The 18,660-nt window shown below is 44.1% G+C and overlaps 1 protein-coding gene across 2 annotated transcripts in view; it reads left to right on the forward strand.

The window, feature by feature from the left end:
• EGFR (epidermal growth factor receptor) overlaps positions 1–18,660 on the forward strand; it is a 167,077-nt gene that overhangs the window by 111,123 nt on the left and 37,294 nt on the right. For both annotated transcript variants that reach the window (XM_074842972.1, XM_074842980.1), the window contains exons 2-12: positions 4,978–5,129; positions 6,575–6,761; positions 7,460–7,594; positions 9,332–9,400; positions 12,262–12,380; positions 13,808–13,949; positions 14,824–14,940; positions 15,505–15,631; positions 15,731–15,804; positions 16,994–17,084; positions 17,689–17,888. In XM_074842972.1, the coding sequence (XP_074699073.1) occupies positions 4,978–5,129; positions 6,575–6,761; positions 7,460–7,594; positions 9,332–9,400; positions 12,262–12,380; positions 13,808–13,949; positions 14,824–14,940; positions 15,505–15,631; positions 15,731–15,804; positions 16,994–17,084; positions 17,689–17,888 (1,413 nt within the window). The remainder of the gene's footprint in view (positions 1–4,977; positions 5,130–6,574; positions 6,762–7,459; positions 7,595–9,331; positions 9,401–12,261; positions 12,381–13,807; positions 13,950–14,823; positions 14,941–15,504; positions 15,632–15,730; positions 15,805–16,993; positions 17,085–17,688; positions 17,889–18,660) is intronic.

The following is an 18,660-nucleotide window of genomic DNA, read 5'->3' on the forward strand; positions in this document are numbered from 1 at the left end:
AGTCTAAGCATGGACAGAAACAGCTGATGATTTGAGGATTGGTGGTAATATGGTTTCAAAGCATTCTCTGGGGTTCTTCTCAAGTCTGGGACAAATATGCGTGACAGGATTGATACTTCAGTAATCAGGGATTTTCTGGGGAAAAGATGAAAACAAATTTCACTTGTGTCAGGGCAGTTGCTGCAGGGACCACTTTGTTTAATCTGAGTTTGTATAGATTTGGGAGAATACAGTCTTAGCATTACGGCTGGGTGGATGCATTCTGTCTCCCTACCGTCACTCATGGAAAACGCCATTTAGGAAATGCTTTGGTTTCACTCCACTTCTTTGGGCTGCACAAGAGAAAAAAGGCCAAGGAGCAGAGGGTTGCAGAGAGTGATCCCATTTGCATCGCTTAGAAATGCTCCTTTAAGGCCAAGTTTGAGGCAGAGAAGGGGAGCAAGCATGTCTGGGGACAGAGAGAGGATTTTAGAATCCAGGGCAGCCAACCCTGCACTTTTCATAAGCACTAAAATTCAGCAGGTTTGCACCTGTCGGTATGGTGTGCCTCTTTCTTCAGCTCTTTGATCACTGCTGTCTTATACAGCACCTACATTTTGGCTCATTTCAGCAATATCTGCCTTTTTTTAGGCTGTCTGTTGAGCTAATGCTGTAACTGATTCAAGATCAACATTGACATTTAGGAAGTGTGGCATGTGTGCTAAGAGCAGCATCGTAGAGAAATAAAATGCTTTGCAGTGGTAGGTAATCCCATGCTGCTGCCCTGCAGATTTTTTGGGTTGCCTCCACGTCGCAGGGGTGGTGGCTGGGGCTCTGGAGGTCCAGTGGGTCGCCCAGACTGGGGCAGGAGAGCCCCGTGCTCTCAGCGGGCAGCCCCACTGCAGACAGCAGCCTCCGGGGACATCCTCTCTGTGTCAAAACTTTCCAGACTGGCTGTATTGTTATTATATTAATGTAACAGATAAGTGCAAAGCTTGCATCTTTTAGGGATCAGCCCGTGCCCTGAAGTTCAGATCTGGATCTCAGCTTTTCTACTGGTCAGGGACATCCTCACTCTGGATTTTGATGAGGAAACTTCTCCAGTTCTCTTACTTTCCTTTATAACTAAAATGTGCTGCAGCCATGTGTAAGTGTCCACATAGGACATACATGACATACTGCTACATAACACCACATACATGTGGTACATACTACCACAGCCCCAGCAGTACCAGAAAGACTCCATAAACACCACTGAGTCCTAAACCTGGATGGTGCTGGCTTTGCTACACATAGAAACAAAAGTATATAATGAGTGTCATCATTATAAAGTATGTGTCATCAAAATCTGTCCTTTGGAGGGCAAATAGGTCAAGCTCCATAGAGGTTAAATCATAGTATAATTCGTCCATCCACTCATGCATGCACATCCCACTTAAAACTCCGCAGAGCGAGGCGAGCACCACATTGTCTGTGCTTTTCCCTCTGGCCAGAATGGCATTCACACTGTAGTATTATACAGAGATAATTATAGGATGTATCTTTTAACAACACAGTTTTCGTAAGCAAAGAAATTGCAGGAATGGTGTTATTCATCACATGCAAGCAGGCTATTCTCTTTTCCTTCAAAATACTCTATTTGAAAAATGATTCAGCACCTTCGCCTGAGTTCAGTGATGCTGCTGCAGGGGTTTAGCTTGTTTTGTTTGATTTGGGTTGTATTTGCTCAGCATAAACTGCTTATGACCCAGGTTCTCATTTGGTAAATACCGCTATGATGAAGTTCACTTTTTTGATGTACTTAGATCTCTTTGCAGCGGACAAGGATTTGGTCCTTTATCTCTTTGAGCAAACAAAAAATTGTACATGAAAGGAAAAGCTCCTGTAGGGTAGTCTGACTGATGCTAGCCATCTGCTGCTGAGATCTTAACAGAAGCAAGCTGTTTTCTTTTCCTCTTCAGATCTTCACTGACATCTCACCTACATCTTCTGTTTACTGCGTAGAGGATGTGATGAGCCTGATGGAGGGGACAAGTGGTGTCACATGTGGCTTAAGACACCTTTGGTAGAGAGCCATCAAAGCTCTCTCTACTCACAAAACGGGAAGAAAGTAGGTCCTGGAGGAAAAACCTGAAGCCTCTTCAGAGCCTGGGTTTCCCTCTGCAGCTTCACAAGCTGGCAAGCTCCTTCTCCTGGCAATTTGTTCCTGCCCCTTGCTGTCCTCAGAGCAGTTACCAATGCAGTGTTTCATGGGGCACCATGGTGAACCAAATCAGCGAGCTTTTCTGAGCTAAAAGTACCCTCTGTCAGTTTATTTATTTATTGTTCTGCATTATTTGTGGCTTAGATCAACTCTTTGGCATGGTTCACTGAGCGGCCCCATGGGAGAGCGAGAGGGAGAAACAGAAAAGTAACCATGCCCTCTGCCTGCTGTATCAGCCCTGACCTAGTAAGCAATGAAAAAGTCGCTGTTTCTTGGAAAGGCTGAGCCATGTTCTGAGCTCCAGCACTCGTCCGATCCCAAGGGAAGCATGTTTGAGTGTGTGCAGTTTCTCCTAGGGCTTGTTTCAGTGAGCTGGACTGTGCAATCCAGCCAGTGCCAAGCCACGTAGGGTTGATGGTGGGTATAGGTGGCCAGGAGGATGCTGCTAGGGAAGGCTGCTCCTTCCACCACTTCTTCAGTTCGCATGTAGCATAAACACTGCATCTTTTGTATAGGGTCTGTCTTGAGTACCAGGGCAGATCTTTGCTGTTAACACCAGGGATGCAGCGAGAGCATCAGACTATTTGTGGACCCTGAAGACCAGAACAGGCTGACTTACATGTCTGCATTTCTATGGGCAATCTAAACTACTCCTGCTCCTGCATTGTATTTGAGTGCATTTCAAAATCACACTGGTTTAGACATCAGATCTGAGATGCCTGAACTGAGCATCTGAGCTGAGGTTTTGAACTGTCTGAGAATCTTTTATTACTGGCTTTTTTCCTTGGTTGGGAGGATAACATTGCTTAAAATTCAAGACAACCTCTGGGAGGACTCTGACTTTTCCAATCAGTGCAAAGCCTCTTCACCCCTGTCCCCAACAACACCACATTTTCCAGGGCAGACCAGCATATGACAATATTTCTAACTTTCTGCCTTCAAAATGTGACCACTCCACAGAATAAGACCCCTCCTGTGACTCTGGTTGATAATTTGTGGTCCTCATACTTGAAACAGAAGAAGGCAAATGCAGATTTTAAGCATGAACAGATTGGAACAGTTAAGTTGGAAACTGGAACAGAAAATCCTGCTTAGGAATTTCTCGTCTGTGACAGAAATTCAAGGCAAATGTAAAAAGGGTCATGTTCTACATGTGAGGCTCATAGTAAGAAGCAGCTTAGGTGGTGTAATCACAGCCCCTGTTAAACTGTCCCCATTTACTAGCAGTTGCCACTCTGATCCCAAACACCCTAATGTTTATCTAGAAATATAATGAGAAATAACTGAGGAATGTGAGTGAATAGCCTTGCTTTAACCATGGATGAAGACTATTTAATCTGTTATCACTGTAGCTCCTTAAGGATGATGACTGTGCTAAGAAGTAACACATGTTCAGTGAATGGTTTTGACGATTGATAAGTGTGTCTTTATCACTGCTTATTAAGTCATTTTTCCTACTAATAATACATCAATTGCTTGGTAAATCTTCAAAAGATGTCTTCTTATGTTACTGGCTCTAAAATTTATTTCCAGCTTTGCCAAGAGCCTTTGTTATTTGCTTTATAGCACCTTATACCTTTGGTATTTTCTTTATACAGTGGTGTTCCAGTTTGTGACTGGTGCTTCTAGGAATTATGGCTCTACAAAAATATAATTTTTTTTTTCTTCTCCAAGTTAAAAGAATGCAATTCTGTCAGTGTCCTATGAAAAGCTATGAGGTCAGGCTTGGGTTGCATTACAGCAACGATGAGATAAAGGCCTCCATTTACTCCCGCTGAAGAGCAAAGTTGGGCTGAAGCATTCCACCTGGAAGGTGGTGTGAAGTCTTTTACCATATTGTCGTCTATATCTTTCTCCTTTCCTCTGTATTGGCACAACACAGATGTTTTAATTTTAGTTATGTAGGAATAGGCTATATATAGGGATAGTGACTGGATGAGTATAGAGTTTCTGGGGCTTGTGTGCGGTGTTTTTTGATTTAAAGTAATTTGCATTTTGGTCTTTAATGGCAGTTGAGTAATAGTGGTGATATCTTTTGACAATTCCTTTAGGTTTGGTAAAGCTGAGTAATAGAATTTCAGGTGGGGACTAATTTTTCCATCATGCCGTTATGTTTGTAATCTCAGTGGTGCTCCATGTGACACCACTTTCTTCTCCACCAGCAAAGCAGACTTAGGTGAATTTGTGTGCTGAACCTGAATATGCCAGGAAATCTCCTGAATCTGTCATACCCCCAATATGTCAGAGTGGCAAGGGTTGTATGAGTACTGGAGTTTCAGTTTGGTCTTAAAATCTGACTTGTAGCTTGAGGGGTCCTGCAGGAAATCCCTGCTCCCTCCCACTGAGCTTCCAAGGAGACCTAACACCCCACAAAGTATTGTAAATGGGTCGTCAGGGAAATTACCTCGCCTTTGGTGATACCAAGCAATGGTACCTGTCAGGGTACTGCTTTCAATAGTGTTTGATGTCACAGTATCAGTGCCCTATCCTCAGGAGCTGAGTTACGTTTATGGTACAGAAAACATAGTGCTCCTTATGTATAAAGGCCTCATCTTGGGGGTTTTTTAGATAACAGAAAGTGATGGAGAGTTATTTCAGCTCTTAATTCTGACACATGTCTGTGCCTGGGAAATGTTGCATGCTTCCTACACTATTGCCATTATGATCAAGCAAGATAATGATCTTGTTTCTTACAAATCTGTGCTGGTTCTTTACTTACGGTGGTGCTTGTAAAGATGGGTGGGCAACAACTCTACCTTGTACTTTCCTTCATGGAGCTTTCTTCTTTCTTGCAGTTTGTCAAGGGACAAATAACAAGCTGACCCAGCTGGGACACGTAGAAGACCATTTCACCAGCCTACAGAGGATGTACAACAACTGCGAGGTGGTATTGAGCAACTTGGAGATTACATACGTGGAACACAATCGTGACCTCTCTTTCCTGAAGGTTGGTGTTCTTGGCCAGTGTGGCCTTCCCTGCTAAAGGATTCTTACTGCATTTTTCAAGTGCGGAGAATCAGCAACCTATAAATTCTGTGGTGATCCAAAAACATAGCTAGCTAATGTCAGAGAAATTGCAGATCACAGTCTCAGCCTACCCATAGGCTGCAGGTTATGCTCAACCCTACTACACTAAATCAGGTACTTTGAGAAATAGCTTTTCAAGCACCTGCCAACCTATGCTGGCTGCCGTGCAGATGGGTTTCTTCTCATTTACAAATACTTACAAATATTATTACATCCTTACCCATTGCCTCTCTCCTCAGAGGTTCCCCACCAGATGAGGAGCAAGGGTGTGCTCCCTCGCTGCCAGACTGCCACCAGCAGCTTCAGGTTACATTTTTTAAAGAAAGTGGTTTGCATGCATTGGTTTTGGCATGCCCAGTTATCAGATTAGGAGGTTTTGAAAGAAAGAGGCAGGAGAGGAAGAAGTTTTTTGACGTAAGTATATGTCTAGTATCAAGAGCTCTTGTATGGTAGATTTGGATAAACAGGTCAGTCCTCTGGATTTAGAGGAGTAATCTCTTTGTGTAGCTTTCCTCCTCAGCGAACAAAGAAAAGGAAAAAAAGCATTTAATTGTAGTAACAAGCAAGAACATCAGAAAAGAGCTGTTTCAGACATACGGGTTACAAATATGATGGTATTGCCATTTTTCTTTCCCAACTACAACTTGACCATGGAGCTCAGTGTTCCCAGGAACATAACAGGTCTCCCAAAAAATCACTGGTGGTCTTCATAGAATAGAAAAATATCCTAAGTGGTAGTCTGAGGGTTTTTCCTTTACAGTGATTTTCATAGGAGATAGAAATGCACACATTTCACAGTATGAGGCAGGAATTAACCTCCATCCAGGGACAGTGCTTCACTTGTCTTGTTGTCCTGTAACTATTGAGTGCTTAAGAGAGAATGGTTACCTGCTTGTCTCCTTTGCTAAGCATCGGAGGATCTACTAGGGAAGGAGCACAGAAGAGAGAGTGTAAAAGCCTCAATCAGATGGTGTCTTTGTGCTGCCAATGGTAGGAGGCTGGGCAAGTGTTCAGGGGAAGAATCACACTTGGTTGCCATATCACACATGCTTGCCCTGTTCTCCTGCATCCCCTAGGCAGCCCTGCTTGCCCTTGCTTGGGGACAGAACAGGCATAAGCTGGACCTTTGGAATGACCCCCTGGTAGCTGCTCTAAGGGTCAGTCTATACCTGCTTAGACAACAAAGTTTTCCACATAGTCCCTTCTTGTTCTCAGCTTTATTTATTTTTTAATGAGATTAAGTGGTTTACCATTCCTTAAAATTGGAAGATGGTGGATTGGAGGGGTGGGAGGAGGAAAGTGACTCTGTCAAGAGTTGAAGAGTGCCATGGATTAAGCACCTTGTTTCTTCTGTTGTTCTCTCAGACGATACAGGAGGTTGCAGGCTACGTGCTCATCGCGCTTAACATGGTGGATGTCATTCCCCTAGAAAACCTCCAGATCATCCGAGGCAATGTGCTCTATGACAACTCTTATGCCCTGGCAGTTTTATCTAATTACCACATGAATAAAACCCAGGGACTCCGAGAGCTGCCAATGAAACGGCTATCAGGTGAGATGGGGGCAAGAGGTGGAGATACCTGTAAAGCAAACTTCAACTGTTAGGTTATTGGTATCAGGATCCGATTGAAGATTTCTCAAAGTCATATGCCATCAAATCCTGCTTTAAAAACAAAGATTTGAGTGTAGTTTCCCAGTTTCCTACTTGCTTTCCTGCTGGCCAGCCTTCTTCAAAAGATGGAAGAAAGTTCATAATTTCCCATTGCAGAAAGATCCATAAAATCCAAAGCATCAACAGTGTGGTGAGATTTATTTGTGTCCCCCAAAATGGCAAAGTATCTACTTGTTATTTTGCATTGTTTGGTTCTAGTGCATACATGACAGTATTTTCTGTTAAATTCCAGTGAGAGCTGGTGGTATGTGAGTTAGGGTCTTACACAGTCTCTGGCTGGTGGTCTATGGCACTGCTGAGTGCAGTGGCCTTTGGAGGTGGCACCAGGCAGAAAGCCACATGTAGTGGCATCTTAGTGGCATCCAACAGCAGCTGACCCTCCAGAACCCGTCAGTCTGAGCCCAGTGTTAGTTGGACCATCAGGAGTCCTGGTGCCATGCAGACTGTCCTTTTCTGTCAGCATAGTGTGACTGAGGCAAAGAAATATGTGGTTTATTTCCTGTTCTTTAGATCAGAGATGGAAGACTTAGGCAGTTTGCTGTTTGCTTCACTTACCAATTTTTTTCCTTCTGTGGCAGAAATTCTCAATGGAGGTGTTAAAATCAGCAACAACCCCAAACTGTGCAACATGGACACTGTTCTCTGGAATGACATCATTGACACGAGCAAGAAGCCTCTCACGGTGCTTGAATTTGCAAGCAACCTGTCTTCTTGTGAGTATTAACTTACCAAAAATGCTATGCATTCCCCCATTTTAGAACAACAAACATCCCATCTTTTGTGCAGTGGGTTTCAGGTCCACCAATTCCTGCATGCAGGGCCACCAAGCCCTGTTCCAAGGGAAGCCCTTTAATCTCTTCACCACTGGCCTAAGATGTAATTTTCTGTGGTGGTTAGGTCCTTAATTCATAGCTCAGTGAAGTTCTTTGGAAAGCTTCTCTTAGTTTTAGACAGTGTCCTACATATGTGTTTCTTCAAAGACAGCTCAGAATAACGTGCACTTGTTGGCTTTCCAGTAGTCTTCTGTTTACAATGTAAGGCTCTGGTCTAGACAACCCATATGGGTACCTTCATGGAGTTACTGTGGGACTTTAAGCCATTTTAGTGCTAAGGCCCAAGCTGAGTGCTGTAAACTCTAGTGTTTTGGGCTGCACAGATTATCCTTGCAAAATTAATGATAAACAGGCAGATAAATCTGATGCTTTAGATCAGCAGGGAGATGAGCGTATACTTAAAAGTATGTGTAGCATATGCTTTGAGTGGGCTCAAGCTAATCCTGCAGCCTTACAAGTCCCTTGTAAAATCCCCAGTCATTTCATGGAAAGGAGAGTTTATTTTAATTTCTAAGCATTTCATTTCTGGCACTGTAAATTGGCGGAAAAACATATTTTCTTTATCTTCTTCCAGTTGCGTAACTGCCTGAGAGCTAATAGCCAACTTCTGTGTTGACATATTTTTCTGCAGAGCCCTAGCGTAATCAAGGGGTTGCGAATGATACAAGTCAGCACAGGAGTTTGGCTCTAAACACCACAGAAATGTTAACCTTTAACTTTTCAACTTAAAAAAAAAAAAATGTTCTTTGGTCCTACACCAAATCAATCAACTCTTGGACAAATATTGGCATTTGTTCAGCTATTTGATGGGCAGGGGGGAGGGGGGAGAATCACATGTAGTTAACAGGAAGAATGACTCTAGTAGGAAATGCCTCTTAAATGTAGTGAATTCCAGATTAATCTGCTTAGACAGCCATTTATGATTTTATTAAGTTGTTTCTGTGGGACTTTGCTTGTCATTAAGAGAAAGAAAAAGGAAGAAAAGAGTAAGGAGGAAGGGATGGGAAAGAGCATGGCACTGAACCTTCAAGGTCAGGCAGGGTGTCCGTCCATCCTTCTGCCTCGGTCATCCATCTCCCACGTAGTCCTACGCCGAGGAGTGTTTTTGGCAGAGGGTGGGAGGAGGGCGCGAAGCAGACAAGTCAAATTACTTTGTGGTCAGAGTAGCTGGCAGTTGCCGGTGAATCTAGTTGGGTTTGTTTTCTTTTTTGAACCGCATTGTTCAGAAACATTGATTTACATGTGGCCTGTAGCGAGCAGCTGGCGCATGCCCGGCCGCAAGCCAGCGGCGACTTGCCATTGCATGCAAACTCCAGCAGAAGGGCCAGCCGGGCAGTAGCTGAGATTCCTGTTCCTGGGAAAAAATTGCCTCTTTTGTAAGCTAGACTGGCTGCGTATTGCACTCGCTTGCTCACAGGTGTGTAGAACTGCACGTAGGACACCTGAGACGTACACAGGATAAGGATTTAAGTCCAGCTTTCAGAATTTTTGAGCGCTGGTATAGGTGCTTCCTCCCCTGACTTACCAAGAAGGAAAGCTCAAGTCTTTGTTTTCTGTGACTCACGTGATGTTGTTGTCCATGTTTGTAGAATATAATACTCTGCTCTCGTGTTTTAGGTCCCAAATGCCATCCGAACTGCACAGAAGACCACTGCTGGGGCCCTGGTGAACAGAACTGCCAGACATGTAAGCCTGCAGATTAATTAAGAAATGTCTTGTGCGCTCTGACATACTAAACTTCTACCTACCGAAAAACTAACCTGTCGAGTGTGAATTAGTGACACGTGTGTCACACTTGTCCTTCCCTGCATCCTGCTACGCTGGGGCTCCTTGAAGCACACCACAGACAGACTTGGCCCGCTTCCCGCTCTTCAGAAGCACAGTTGCGAGGAGGACAGCTGTGCCCACTCTCCCCAAGTAGCTCCATTTCTGGAGGGGAAACCTCGAGGTGGTTTGACTTGGGTCTGGATTTCCCTGCAGATGTGCTGTTCCTCCAGAGGCAAAAGACTGCAGCTGTCTCCAGCATTGAAAGCTTTTGTCTGTCGCCCACGACTTTCTCCCATCTGCTCTTGAGAACATTTATTCTTTAAGTTATTTTATCATAAAAGAGAGCAGGCAGTAGCTTCATGGTAAATTGTTTGCCTTCCTGCTGTTTCCCGCAGAGCCATTCTGTAGGCCAGTTAACAATGCTTTGGATTAATTTCTACAATTAGAAGCAACAACACAACCTGGTTTTTGCCGGCTTTAATTCCTCTTTTTGGAATCCCTGTAGGTTTCTTTTGTAAACGCAAAAGATGTCACCTTCATGGGGGTAATTGCACTACATACTGTACTCAGAGGACCTTTGGAAGGCTCTCAGAAAATGCATAGCTGTTTTTTGATTTGTATATGGAGATACTTGGCATTGTGACGTTCAGTTTGGCTGCCTGTGCTTTACTGTAAAATTTTGCAGGTAGGACACTTGCCTGATATTAAGAGAGGAACAGAAACATCCATTTAGAAGTGCTTGAGATTTTGCAAGGCTTTATCTTTCCTAAGTCAATGTTGAGGAGGAAGATCATCTCAGTTTTTTTTCCTAATTCATTATTTCCTTTTTCTGTAATAAATGGGGAAATGCACGGTTTCAATTCTTCGTTTGTAAAGTTCAGTGGAAAGACTGCTGATCTAGACATAGCGTAAATGAAAGCAACATCCTGCTTCAGTTTTCCATTGCAAATAATGACCTAAACCTAAGTTTCTTGCTTGCAAGTATCAGGCCAAATCTGTACAGCTTCTAGAGCTTAAGGTAAAAGGAACGTATAGCTTTTCTCTCTTCATTTAGTATAAACTTTAGGTTTTTTCAGTCAGGTCTGCAGTTTGGCTCTTGAGGTGGACAGTGGCTGTGCACACAAAGCCCTTCCCAGGTCAGTCCCCGCAGCTGAGGCTGCACAGCTGTCCTGGCGGTTTGAAAAACCTCAGGTCTCAGCCCTGCAAACTCCCAGCATTTACAAACTCTTGCTGGCTTCAGGAGGATGACTAGGAGTGCATAAAACGAAACCGTTTGCAGGCTCTGGCTCTCCTCTCCAGGCATTTGAGAATCTGGCCAACTGAAAATGTATCCCACATTTCCATATGTGGGAAAGTTTGGGGTGATACGTATCTTTCTCCTTCAACGAACGTGGGATATTCTGTATGAAATATAAACGTTTGCTGTGATATATGTTTCCAGCAGGAAGCTCTAGTCAAGAGCTATCAAAGTGACGAGCTGTTTTACTCCCTTGCTGATGCTTATGAAAAAAATTATATCTAAATGCTGTTCGTGTAGAACAATGTGCCTTTTATTCCCCTGTTCCTAGTTGAACAGAAGAGTTGCTATCAGAGAAGATAATGCATATTGTGGAAATAATCTGTTTCCTTGAAAATATATCTTGCTTACAGGCCTGCAAGAAAAATGAAATAATACAGTTTGGATACAAAAGCGTGCAGTGGAAAAAGATAGGAAATATGATTTTACAAAAAATCACCGTTATATACCCTGTAGCGGGCTACGTTTTCCAATAATTTTCTGTTAATTAACAACCATCTGTTTCGGACTTACAGAAATTCCTGATGATATTGTAACTCATTTGTGCCAACTGCAAAGTTGATAACAGTTGCTGTAGGGCACAGCCGAAATGCTCAGAATGCTGTAATGCAGCGAATTGGCTTTCTCTGACATCTAATGTCAGGGTCTGTGGATCCGTAAACTTTTGTAGAGAACAAACAATCCCATTTTTGGGTCTCTGATACAAACACATGCTAGCCATTAATTTCTGGGGCTTTTTTAATTGTTCTGATTATCATTTTCTCTGCTTTAATATTCAAATGGAGACGATTTCCTGATTCTCAGCAAAATGTTTCAGGCAGTTTCTGCTTCCCTGCAAAAAGCTGAAGCAGGGCCAGTTCTTCCTCCGGGTTGCTGCACTGGTGCAAAGCCTGTGGGAGTTGAGTAATGAAGATAAAATTTGGCCAAGGAATTGAAGCCTAAAGAAAAATAATACAATATGCATATGAAATCGGTCTGCTGAGCGGGTCTCCCCTCTCTCTGCAAATTTCAGAAATGTTTTTAGTGCACTGAAGGGATCCTAACACCATACCAACCATGTAGAGTTTCCTGTTTTAGTACAAAATCCTGGCAGTTCTCCTGTCATGTTGTTTTTCCCAAAGCTAGCACCGATAATAGCAGATTTTCTCAACAAAATGAAGCCAGATCCTGTTCTATTGCCCAGCTGTAAGATGCAAAATCTCAAGGACATGGTTTGCTGGCTGGGACCAGAGTGCTTAGGACCTCACGAGAGCCAAGATAATTACGGTCTAAACACAACCCCTTCTCGCCACCACCCACACCAGCTCTTGCCCCTCCCGAGCTTTGGCCTTATATGAGGACAGAATACGCATCCCATGGGGAAAATCTAGCACAGATCCTGTAGCAGACCTTTTCTCCATATTTCTTGATCCCATTGCAGCAAGTACAGCTTGGATGTTCTTCATTCCTGATGTTTTTTTTCCTTTTTTCTTGTGTCTTTCAGTAACGAAAGTCATCTGTGCCCAGCAGTGCTCTGGCCGGTGCAGGGGAAAGGTGCCCAGCGACTGCTGCCACAACCAGTGTGCTGCGGGGTGCACGGGGCCTCGGGAGAGCGACTGCCTGGTAACGATGCTACACCATCGCCATAACCACTTAAATCCTTGACACGGCGAGGCAGGCTTTCAGCTGCATATCCTCTTCCAGCCAAAAAGGCCTCTGAGAGATGCTGACCTGCAGGGTGCTCCAGGGCTTCCCTGCATGGGTGGGTGGTGGGAGGGAAGGGGACATGAACATCACAGCACCCTTAGCTTGTCTTTACTGACTCCACAGGTGGATCTTCCCAGCACGTGCCAAACCAGTGCTAGTGCCTTCGAGAGCCCAATGAGCTCAAAGTTGTTGCAGAACAACTAAGTGTTTGCTGTAGGGCAACTTCCCCGCATAGGCAGGTCCCCACGTCCTCAGCTGCCACCATGGTGCAGTGGTTTTCCATGCCAGCACAGCTTGGCCTTGTGCTCCCTAGTGCTAGTCAGTAATAATCTTGGTTTACTAAAGCCAGAACTTTTAAAGGTAATAAGATATGATGGTTCCTCAGGTTCTTTTGCATTTCGTTGAACTTCAGACATGAAATCAAGGTTTTCCTTTCTGGTTTTCACTTGCCTCAAAAGCATTGCATTTGGGGGACCCTGGGACAATGGAGGAAGAAGGAGCAAATGGAGCTTTTTCAGGAAAAAAAAAAATCCCATTGCTTTTCTACAAGAGTTTCAGGGGGTTGGTGCAAGCTGTGATTTTAACTCTTCTCCATGTTTGCACTACACTTCATTCTGAATTAAGTGACGCCTGAGTAATTGCCACAGAAAGCGTCCAGTCTGAGGTTTGTTGTTGTTATCTGTATTCCTGGTCCCCTTCTAAATTGTGTGGCTGTGATGCCCTTACTGGCTCACAGAGAAGACAGTTATTCTCTCTGATCTGGAAAGCAAGGGAACAAAAAAGAGGAAAAGGGAGTGATTATTAATTTAATGCAGAATTAGATTGGAAGAACCAACTTGTCTTTCATAAATTGCTAAATTGTTCATTACCTGCAGCCAAATATAATGGCTTCAGTTTAATTTTTAGCCAGAAAAGTCAGTAATCGGCAGGAAAGGACTTGATTTGATTTAGGTTATTAAAAAGCAGCCAAGAAAAGTAACGTTTGTCTTGATCTGGTTACTGCTTGTAGGGAAAATTCTTCCCGTCCAAGGCATGCAGATTTGCTCCTGTTCCCACGTGAATCCCAGCAGCTCTTCACCAGAGTGCCAGTGTTTCTTGTTCAGAAGAAAACCTCATGTTCTCTCTTTTTTTTTTTTTTTTTTTAAATTAAACTTGATTGCCCAACCTGAAGCAACCTTTCACCTTCAAAGCATGAGGGACCATCCCTGTAGCTGCTTGGGGTTTCCATTAGAGCTGAGCAGGAAACAGATGAGCCCATCAGAGTGTTTTTAAAGAGCTAATGTAAAAGCATTGCCACTTTTTAAGGAGAGGGTAGTTTAATGGGTGCTGCTGTTCAATGACAGGCATGCCGCAAGTTTCGGGATGATGCTACGTGCAAGGATACATGTCCCCCATTGGTCCTGTATAACCCCACCACTTATCAGATGGATGTCAACCCTGATGGAAAATACAGCTTTGGAGCCACTTGTGTGAGGGAATGTCCACGTAAGTTCATTTCAGGTTGCAGCTGCAGAGGAGGTGGGGGGTTGGAGAGAGGTGGGAAGGGACCTGTGTCATCCCTCTGTGTTATGGCCAAGTGAAAAGACACTTTCTTGTTCTCTTTGGCTTCTGTGGGAACCAGGAATGGGACAAAAATGAGAGAATAGCTGGTAAAGAAAAAAGCCTCTTCAAACTGTCTGCATCCATCACCTTCCCTGATTTTTAACCATTAAATTTTTACTTCTGAAGATTTTTCTCTTGATGGGAGAAAAACAGCTTATGAGAATCATCAAAACAAACGGCCACAGGGGATCAATCCTGTGGATTACCAAAGCAGTATCAACCCTTAACTGGTTCTTAATTGGGACTGGTAGAAAGTCATTGATGTAAACACTCCCTCTCAAGGCCTGTGGTCATTGCTTCCTCTACAGATACCTGTTTTTTTCTTTCATGCTATTCCATGCCCATGTTCTTTTAACCCATCAAGACTTAAATGTAAGAGACGGTTTAGCATACAGAACTGGTATCCCTTTCTGAGGTTGCCCATTGCCCTGCCTGGCCCTTACCCTGGAAGAGTGAGTGAAGGTGAGGGATCAGAAGTGCCATGTATTGATCCCGATTATGACACTGCTGCACAGCCTGACCATGGCAATGTTCTTTTATCCTTCTTCCACCATTCCCCTCCCTGTAAACTGGTGGTAGCACTGTATGTCCACCTACCTTCAAAGGATGTTTATGAGAAGTCATAATTAATGCCTGTACTTTGCTAAGTATGCCAAAAGTTCCCAAACACTTTTTCTTCCTAGTATTGAGGTGCCTGTGCAGCCCCCAACACATCCCTCTTGTATTTCAATGACCTTTGTATCCTTGTTTTTTCCAGACAACTACGTGGTGACAGACCATGGCTCCTGTGTTCGCTCATGCAATACCGATACTTATGAAGTGGAAGAAAACGGTGTTCGGAAGTGTAAAAAGTGTGATGGGCTATGCAGCAAAGGTATAAAAAGCACGGAATAAATCAGTAAGGCTTTGAGATGATAGGTAACTTATTAGAAAAAGTACACGGAGTTCTGACCTTAATTAAGTGCAAATTCAATATACATATCCAGTGATAGTCTGGAGATCTGACAAGTGGTTCAATCAGGAAACGTGGCTGTGGAGCATGGTCTCCAACTGGGATACACCACAGGTACAGTAGATAAACGGTGCGTTGTGTGCATGTGTATCTTGCACATCAGCCTGCTGCTTCATTTGTCCTTCCCAGTATCTCATCAAGGGGAATAAAATGAAAATGGGACAGAGAGAGAGAAGCGCATGTGCCAGAGTCTGTGTGCAGAGATGCTCAGACCAGAGCTGCACAGCCAGGCAAGCAGGAAGCAGTTACCGTGTGGTGCTTTCTGAAAAGCAAAAGTAGGCAAAAGATCTATGAAACTCATCTTACAGTAGTAGGTTTGACCTCATGAGAGTGCTTTGTGAACTAAGGACATCTTCATGTTTACCCCTTTCCGTGTGATTGGGCTTCACTCTTCTCCCCTCTGACTTCTGCGTCTCTCCTCAACAGTGTGCAACGGCATCGGAATAGGTGAGCTTAAAGGGATCCTCTCCATAAACGCCACAAACATTGACTCCTTCAAAAACTGTACCAAGATCAATGGGGACGTCAGCATTCTCCCAGTTGCATTTCTAGGGTGAGTTGCCTGCTGGTCATTTAGCACTGGAGGAGAAGGGCTAGGGAGAAATTCAGGCTGAGCCATTCTTTTCCCAATTCCTCATTCTGTTTGTTTCAGTGATGCCTTCACAAAGACCCTACCCTTGGACCCCAAGAAGTTGGATGTCTTCAAAACAGTCAAAGAAATATCAGGTTAGCAATAAGTTTTAAGATGAAGTGTTCTCTGACTGATACTGCCAAAAACACAAAGGAAGAGGAGGGAAACTTTTTAAGCATGTGAAGAGAAATGTAAGTGAACGGTTTTTGTCTCTGAGCTACCAGGGGTCACTCTTCACAAGGGTGGTCAGCAACGCCTCGCCAGTGTTACGCCCACATAACCCATACTGGTCTCCCATCCAAGGTGTGTGGTTTGGCCAGATCATCCCTTCTGCTGAACTATCAGCCCTAGTGAAGAGTAAAAGCAGAGAAGATCCTCAGCCACCCAAGAAGTATGTGGTGATGCAGAGGCGTGCCACTCCAGCTAAAAAAAGTCAAGTGTGTTTCTATTTGTGGAAAACCTTTCAGCAGCTCCTTAGGGAAGCGTGCTCAGTGGCTTGCATCATCCTCATGAAGACACCCTCTCTGGCCCGAAGAGCTCTTCCTTGGGGTGAATGTGTCTCCACAAGCACAAAGCGGCCAACAGAGCGCTCAGCCACCGTCTTGCACCAAGTACCAATTAAAAGTAATTTTGTTCAGCCCATTATAAAATGAGCGTAACATCAGAGCTGGGCCCACAAATGTGTCTCCAGTTACCCTTTTCTTTCTCTCTTTTACCTGTCTGGTTCCCTTCAGGGTAGCAATGACTAACCCCAGAGCTTCATACAGCAACCTGCAATTTCTGAAACTCTCCCCCTCCTCCCGAGCACCTCAACTGAGCAGGGAAATCTGCTCGCCTTAGCAAATCCACTCCGAGCGGCTCTCTGTTTCTGCTTTCTCTTCAGTTTTCCTGTTCCCCGAGGGCAGCTCATGAACGGGACAGAGCAATGCCTTCTCCCACAGCACTAGAGCCCGCAGCCTCTCACCCAGGGTATCTGCTGGCAAGAGCCATCATCACTGGTGGCTCAGTGTGGCAGGATGTGCAGCTCACCAACACACTCCTCTCTTACTCTCCTAAGCCCTTGTGGCGGGCTAAGAAGTAAACTGTTTATAAAACGGAGTTTAAAAATATCTCCCTTCTCCCTAAAATGTCATGTTTCACTTTGAGATTCTCAGATAAGCATAGGGAAAGCACAAGCACCTTCTCCTGGCATAGGAGGAGCTTGAGGAGGAGGTTCTGTTCCCAATACTGACTGCAGGTTTATTATTATTATTATTATTTTTAATCTTCTTTTCTTTATTTCAGGATTTTTGTTGATTCAGGCATGGCCCGATAATGCTACTGATCTCTATGCTTTTGAAAATCTGGAGATTATACGAGGCAGAACCAAGCAACAGTAAGTAAATCATGTGCCAGAGTTGACCGTAAAAGAAACTCTGTTTAGAGCTGTGCTTGTCTGAGTACACCAATGTAACAAGCAGTGTGAGACTCAGGTGTCCCAAAAGTGATGCAAAATGGGAAAAACCCTGTGAGGAGTACAGCACCATCTTTGTAGCAGTAGTTAACATGCCATGGAGGGATGAGAGACCCTCAGCTCTGTGCTGCATGTGGAGGGCTGCCCTGAGCCTGCCCTCAGTGCATCCAGCACCGTCCTGGGCTTGCCCCGAGAGGAAGGATGGCTTGGTGGACCAGCACAAAATAATAGCTGCTCTACCTACAACCACTGTTGCACATCATTTACTCAACAGAATGCACAGGTCCTGCCAGTCTTAGCTTAAAAAGCCCATGTGCAAAACCAGATATGAGTATTGCAGTTATTTTACAATAGGTATATCAAGTACCAGGCATTAAGTTCAGAGGTCTGACCAGCACCTTGCTTGAACAAAATTCAGTTCACAGCAACACACACTTGAAAACCAAAAGAAAAACGTGCTGAGTAAAACCCTGCTCATTAATTCTCTTTCTTCCATGTGTTTTCTTTTTATCCATCTCCATTTTAGTGGCCAGTATTCCCTTGCTGTTGTTAACTTGAAAATACAGTCCTTGGGGCTGCGCTCCCTCAAGGAAATAAGTGATGGAGATGTTGCCATTATGAAGAACAAGAACCTCTGCTACGCTGACACCATGGATTGGCGCAGCCTGTTTGCAACTCAGAGCCAGAAAACAAAGATTATACAAAACAGAAATAAAAATGAATGTGGTAAGTCAACACTGCCTTCCTGCTCCCAATGGAAGCTCATGCTGAAATGCAAGAGTAATTCGAGCAAGGCTTTTTTCTCTCTGTTCCCCTGGCTGCAAAATTCATCAGTATACTGCTTTAATGAAGGTGGTGAGGGAAAAGTGGGATGTTTTTTTCCCACAGAGGATGTGGACTTCATGCTGTACAGCAGATGGGAAGAAGCTGCTTAACCACTATGGGCATAGTGAAACCACGTAGGTTGAAGGATACAGAAACTAACTTCAAACATTGGACTTTTTTGACAAGGCCAAAGCTGTTGTTCAACCATGCTGCTGTTGACTGCAGTGGTCCCTGAGCCAAAATTTGATTATTTCTCTTTGCAGAATATGAATTTGTTTTATTTTGGAAATTGATTGTACAATCACAGAATGGTTTGGGTTGAAAGGGACCTTCAAAGATCATGTAGTGCAATCCCTCTGCTGTGGCCTGGGACATCTTAGGTTGCTCAAAGCCCCGTCCAACCTGGCCTTGAACACTGCCAGGGAGGGGGCAGCCACAGCTGCTCTGGGCAACCTGTGCCAGTGTCTCACCACCCTCACAGGAAAGAATTTCTTCCTTATATCTGATCTAAATCTACCCTCTTTCAGTTTAAAACCATTGTCCCTTGTCATGTCACTACAGGCCTTGGTAAAAAGGCATTATAAGTCCCCTTTAAAAGGCTGCATTAAGGTCTCTCCAGAGCATTTTCTTCTCCAGGCTGAACAACTCCAACTCTCAGCCTGGTACTGGTTTA

This window comes from Strix aluco, chromosome 1, assembly GCF_031877795.1.
Source record: "Strix aluco isolate bStrAlu1 chromosome 1, bStrAlu1.hap1, whole genome shotgun sequence".
Classification (NCBI taxonomy): Eukaryota; Metazoa; Chordata; class Aves; order Strigiformes; family Strigidae; genus Strix; species Strix aluco.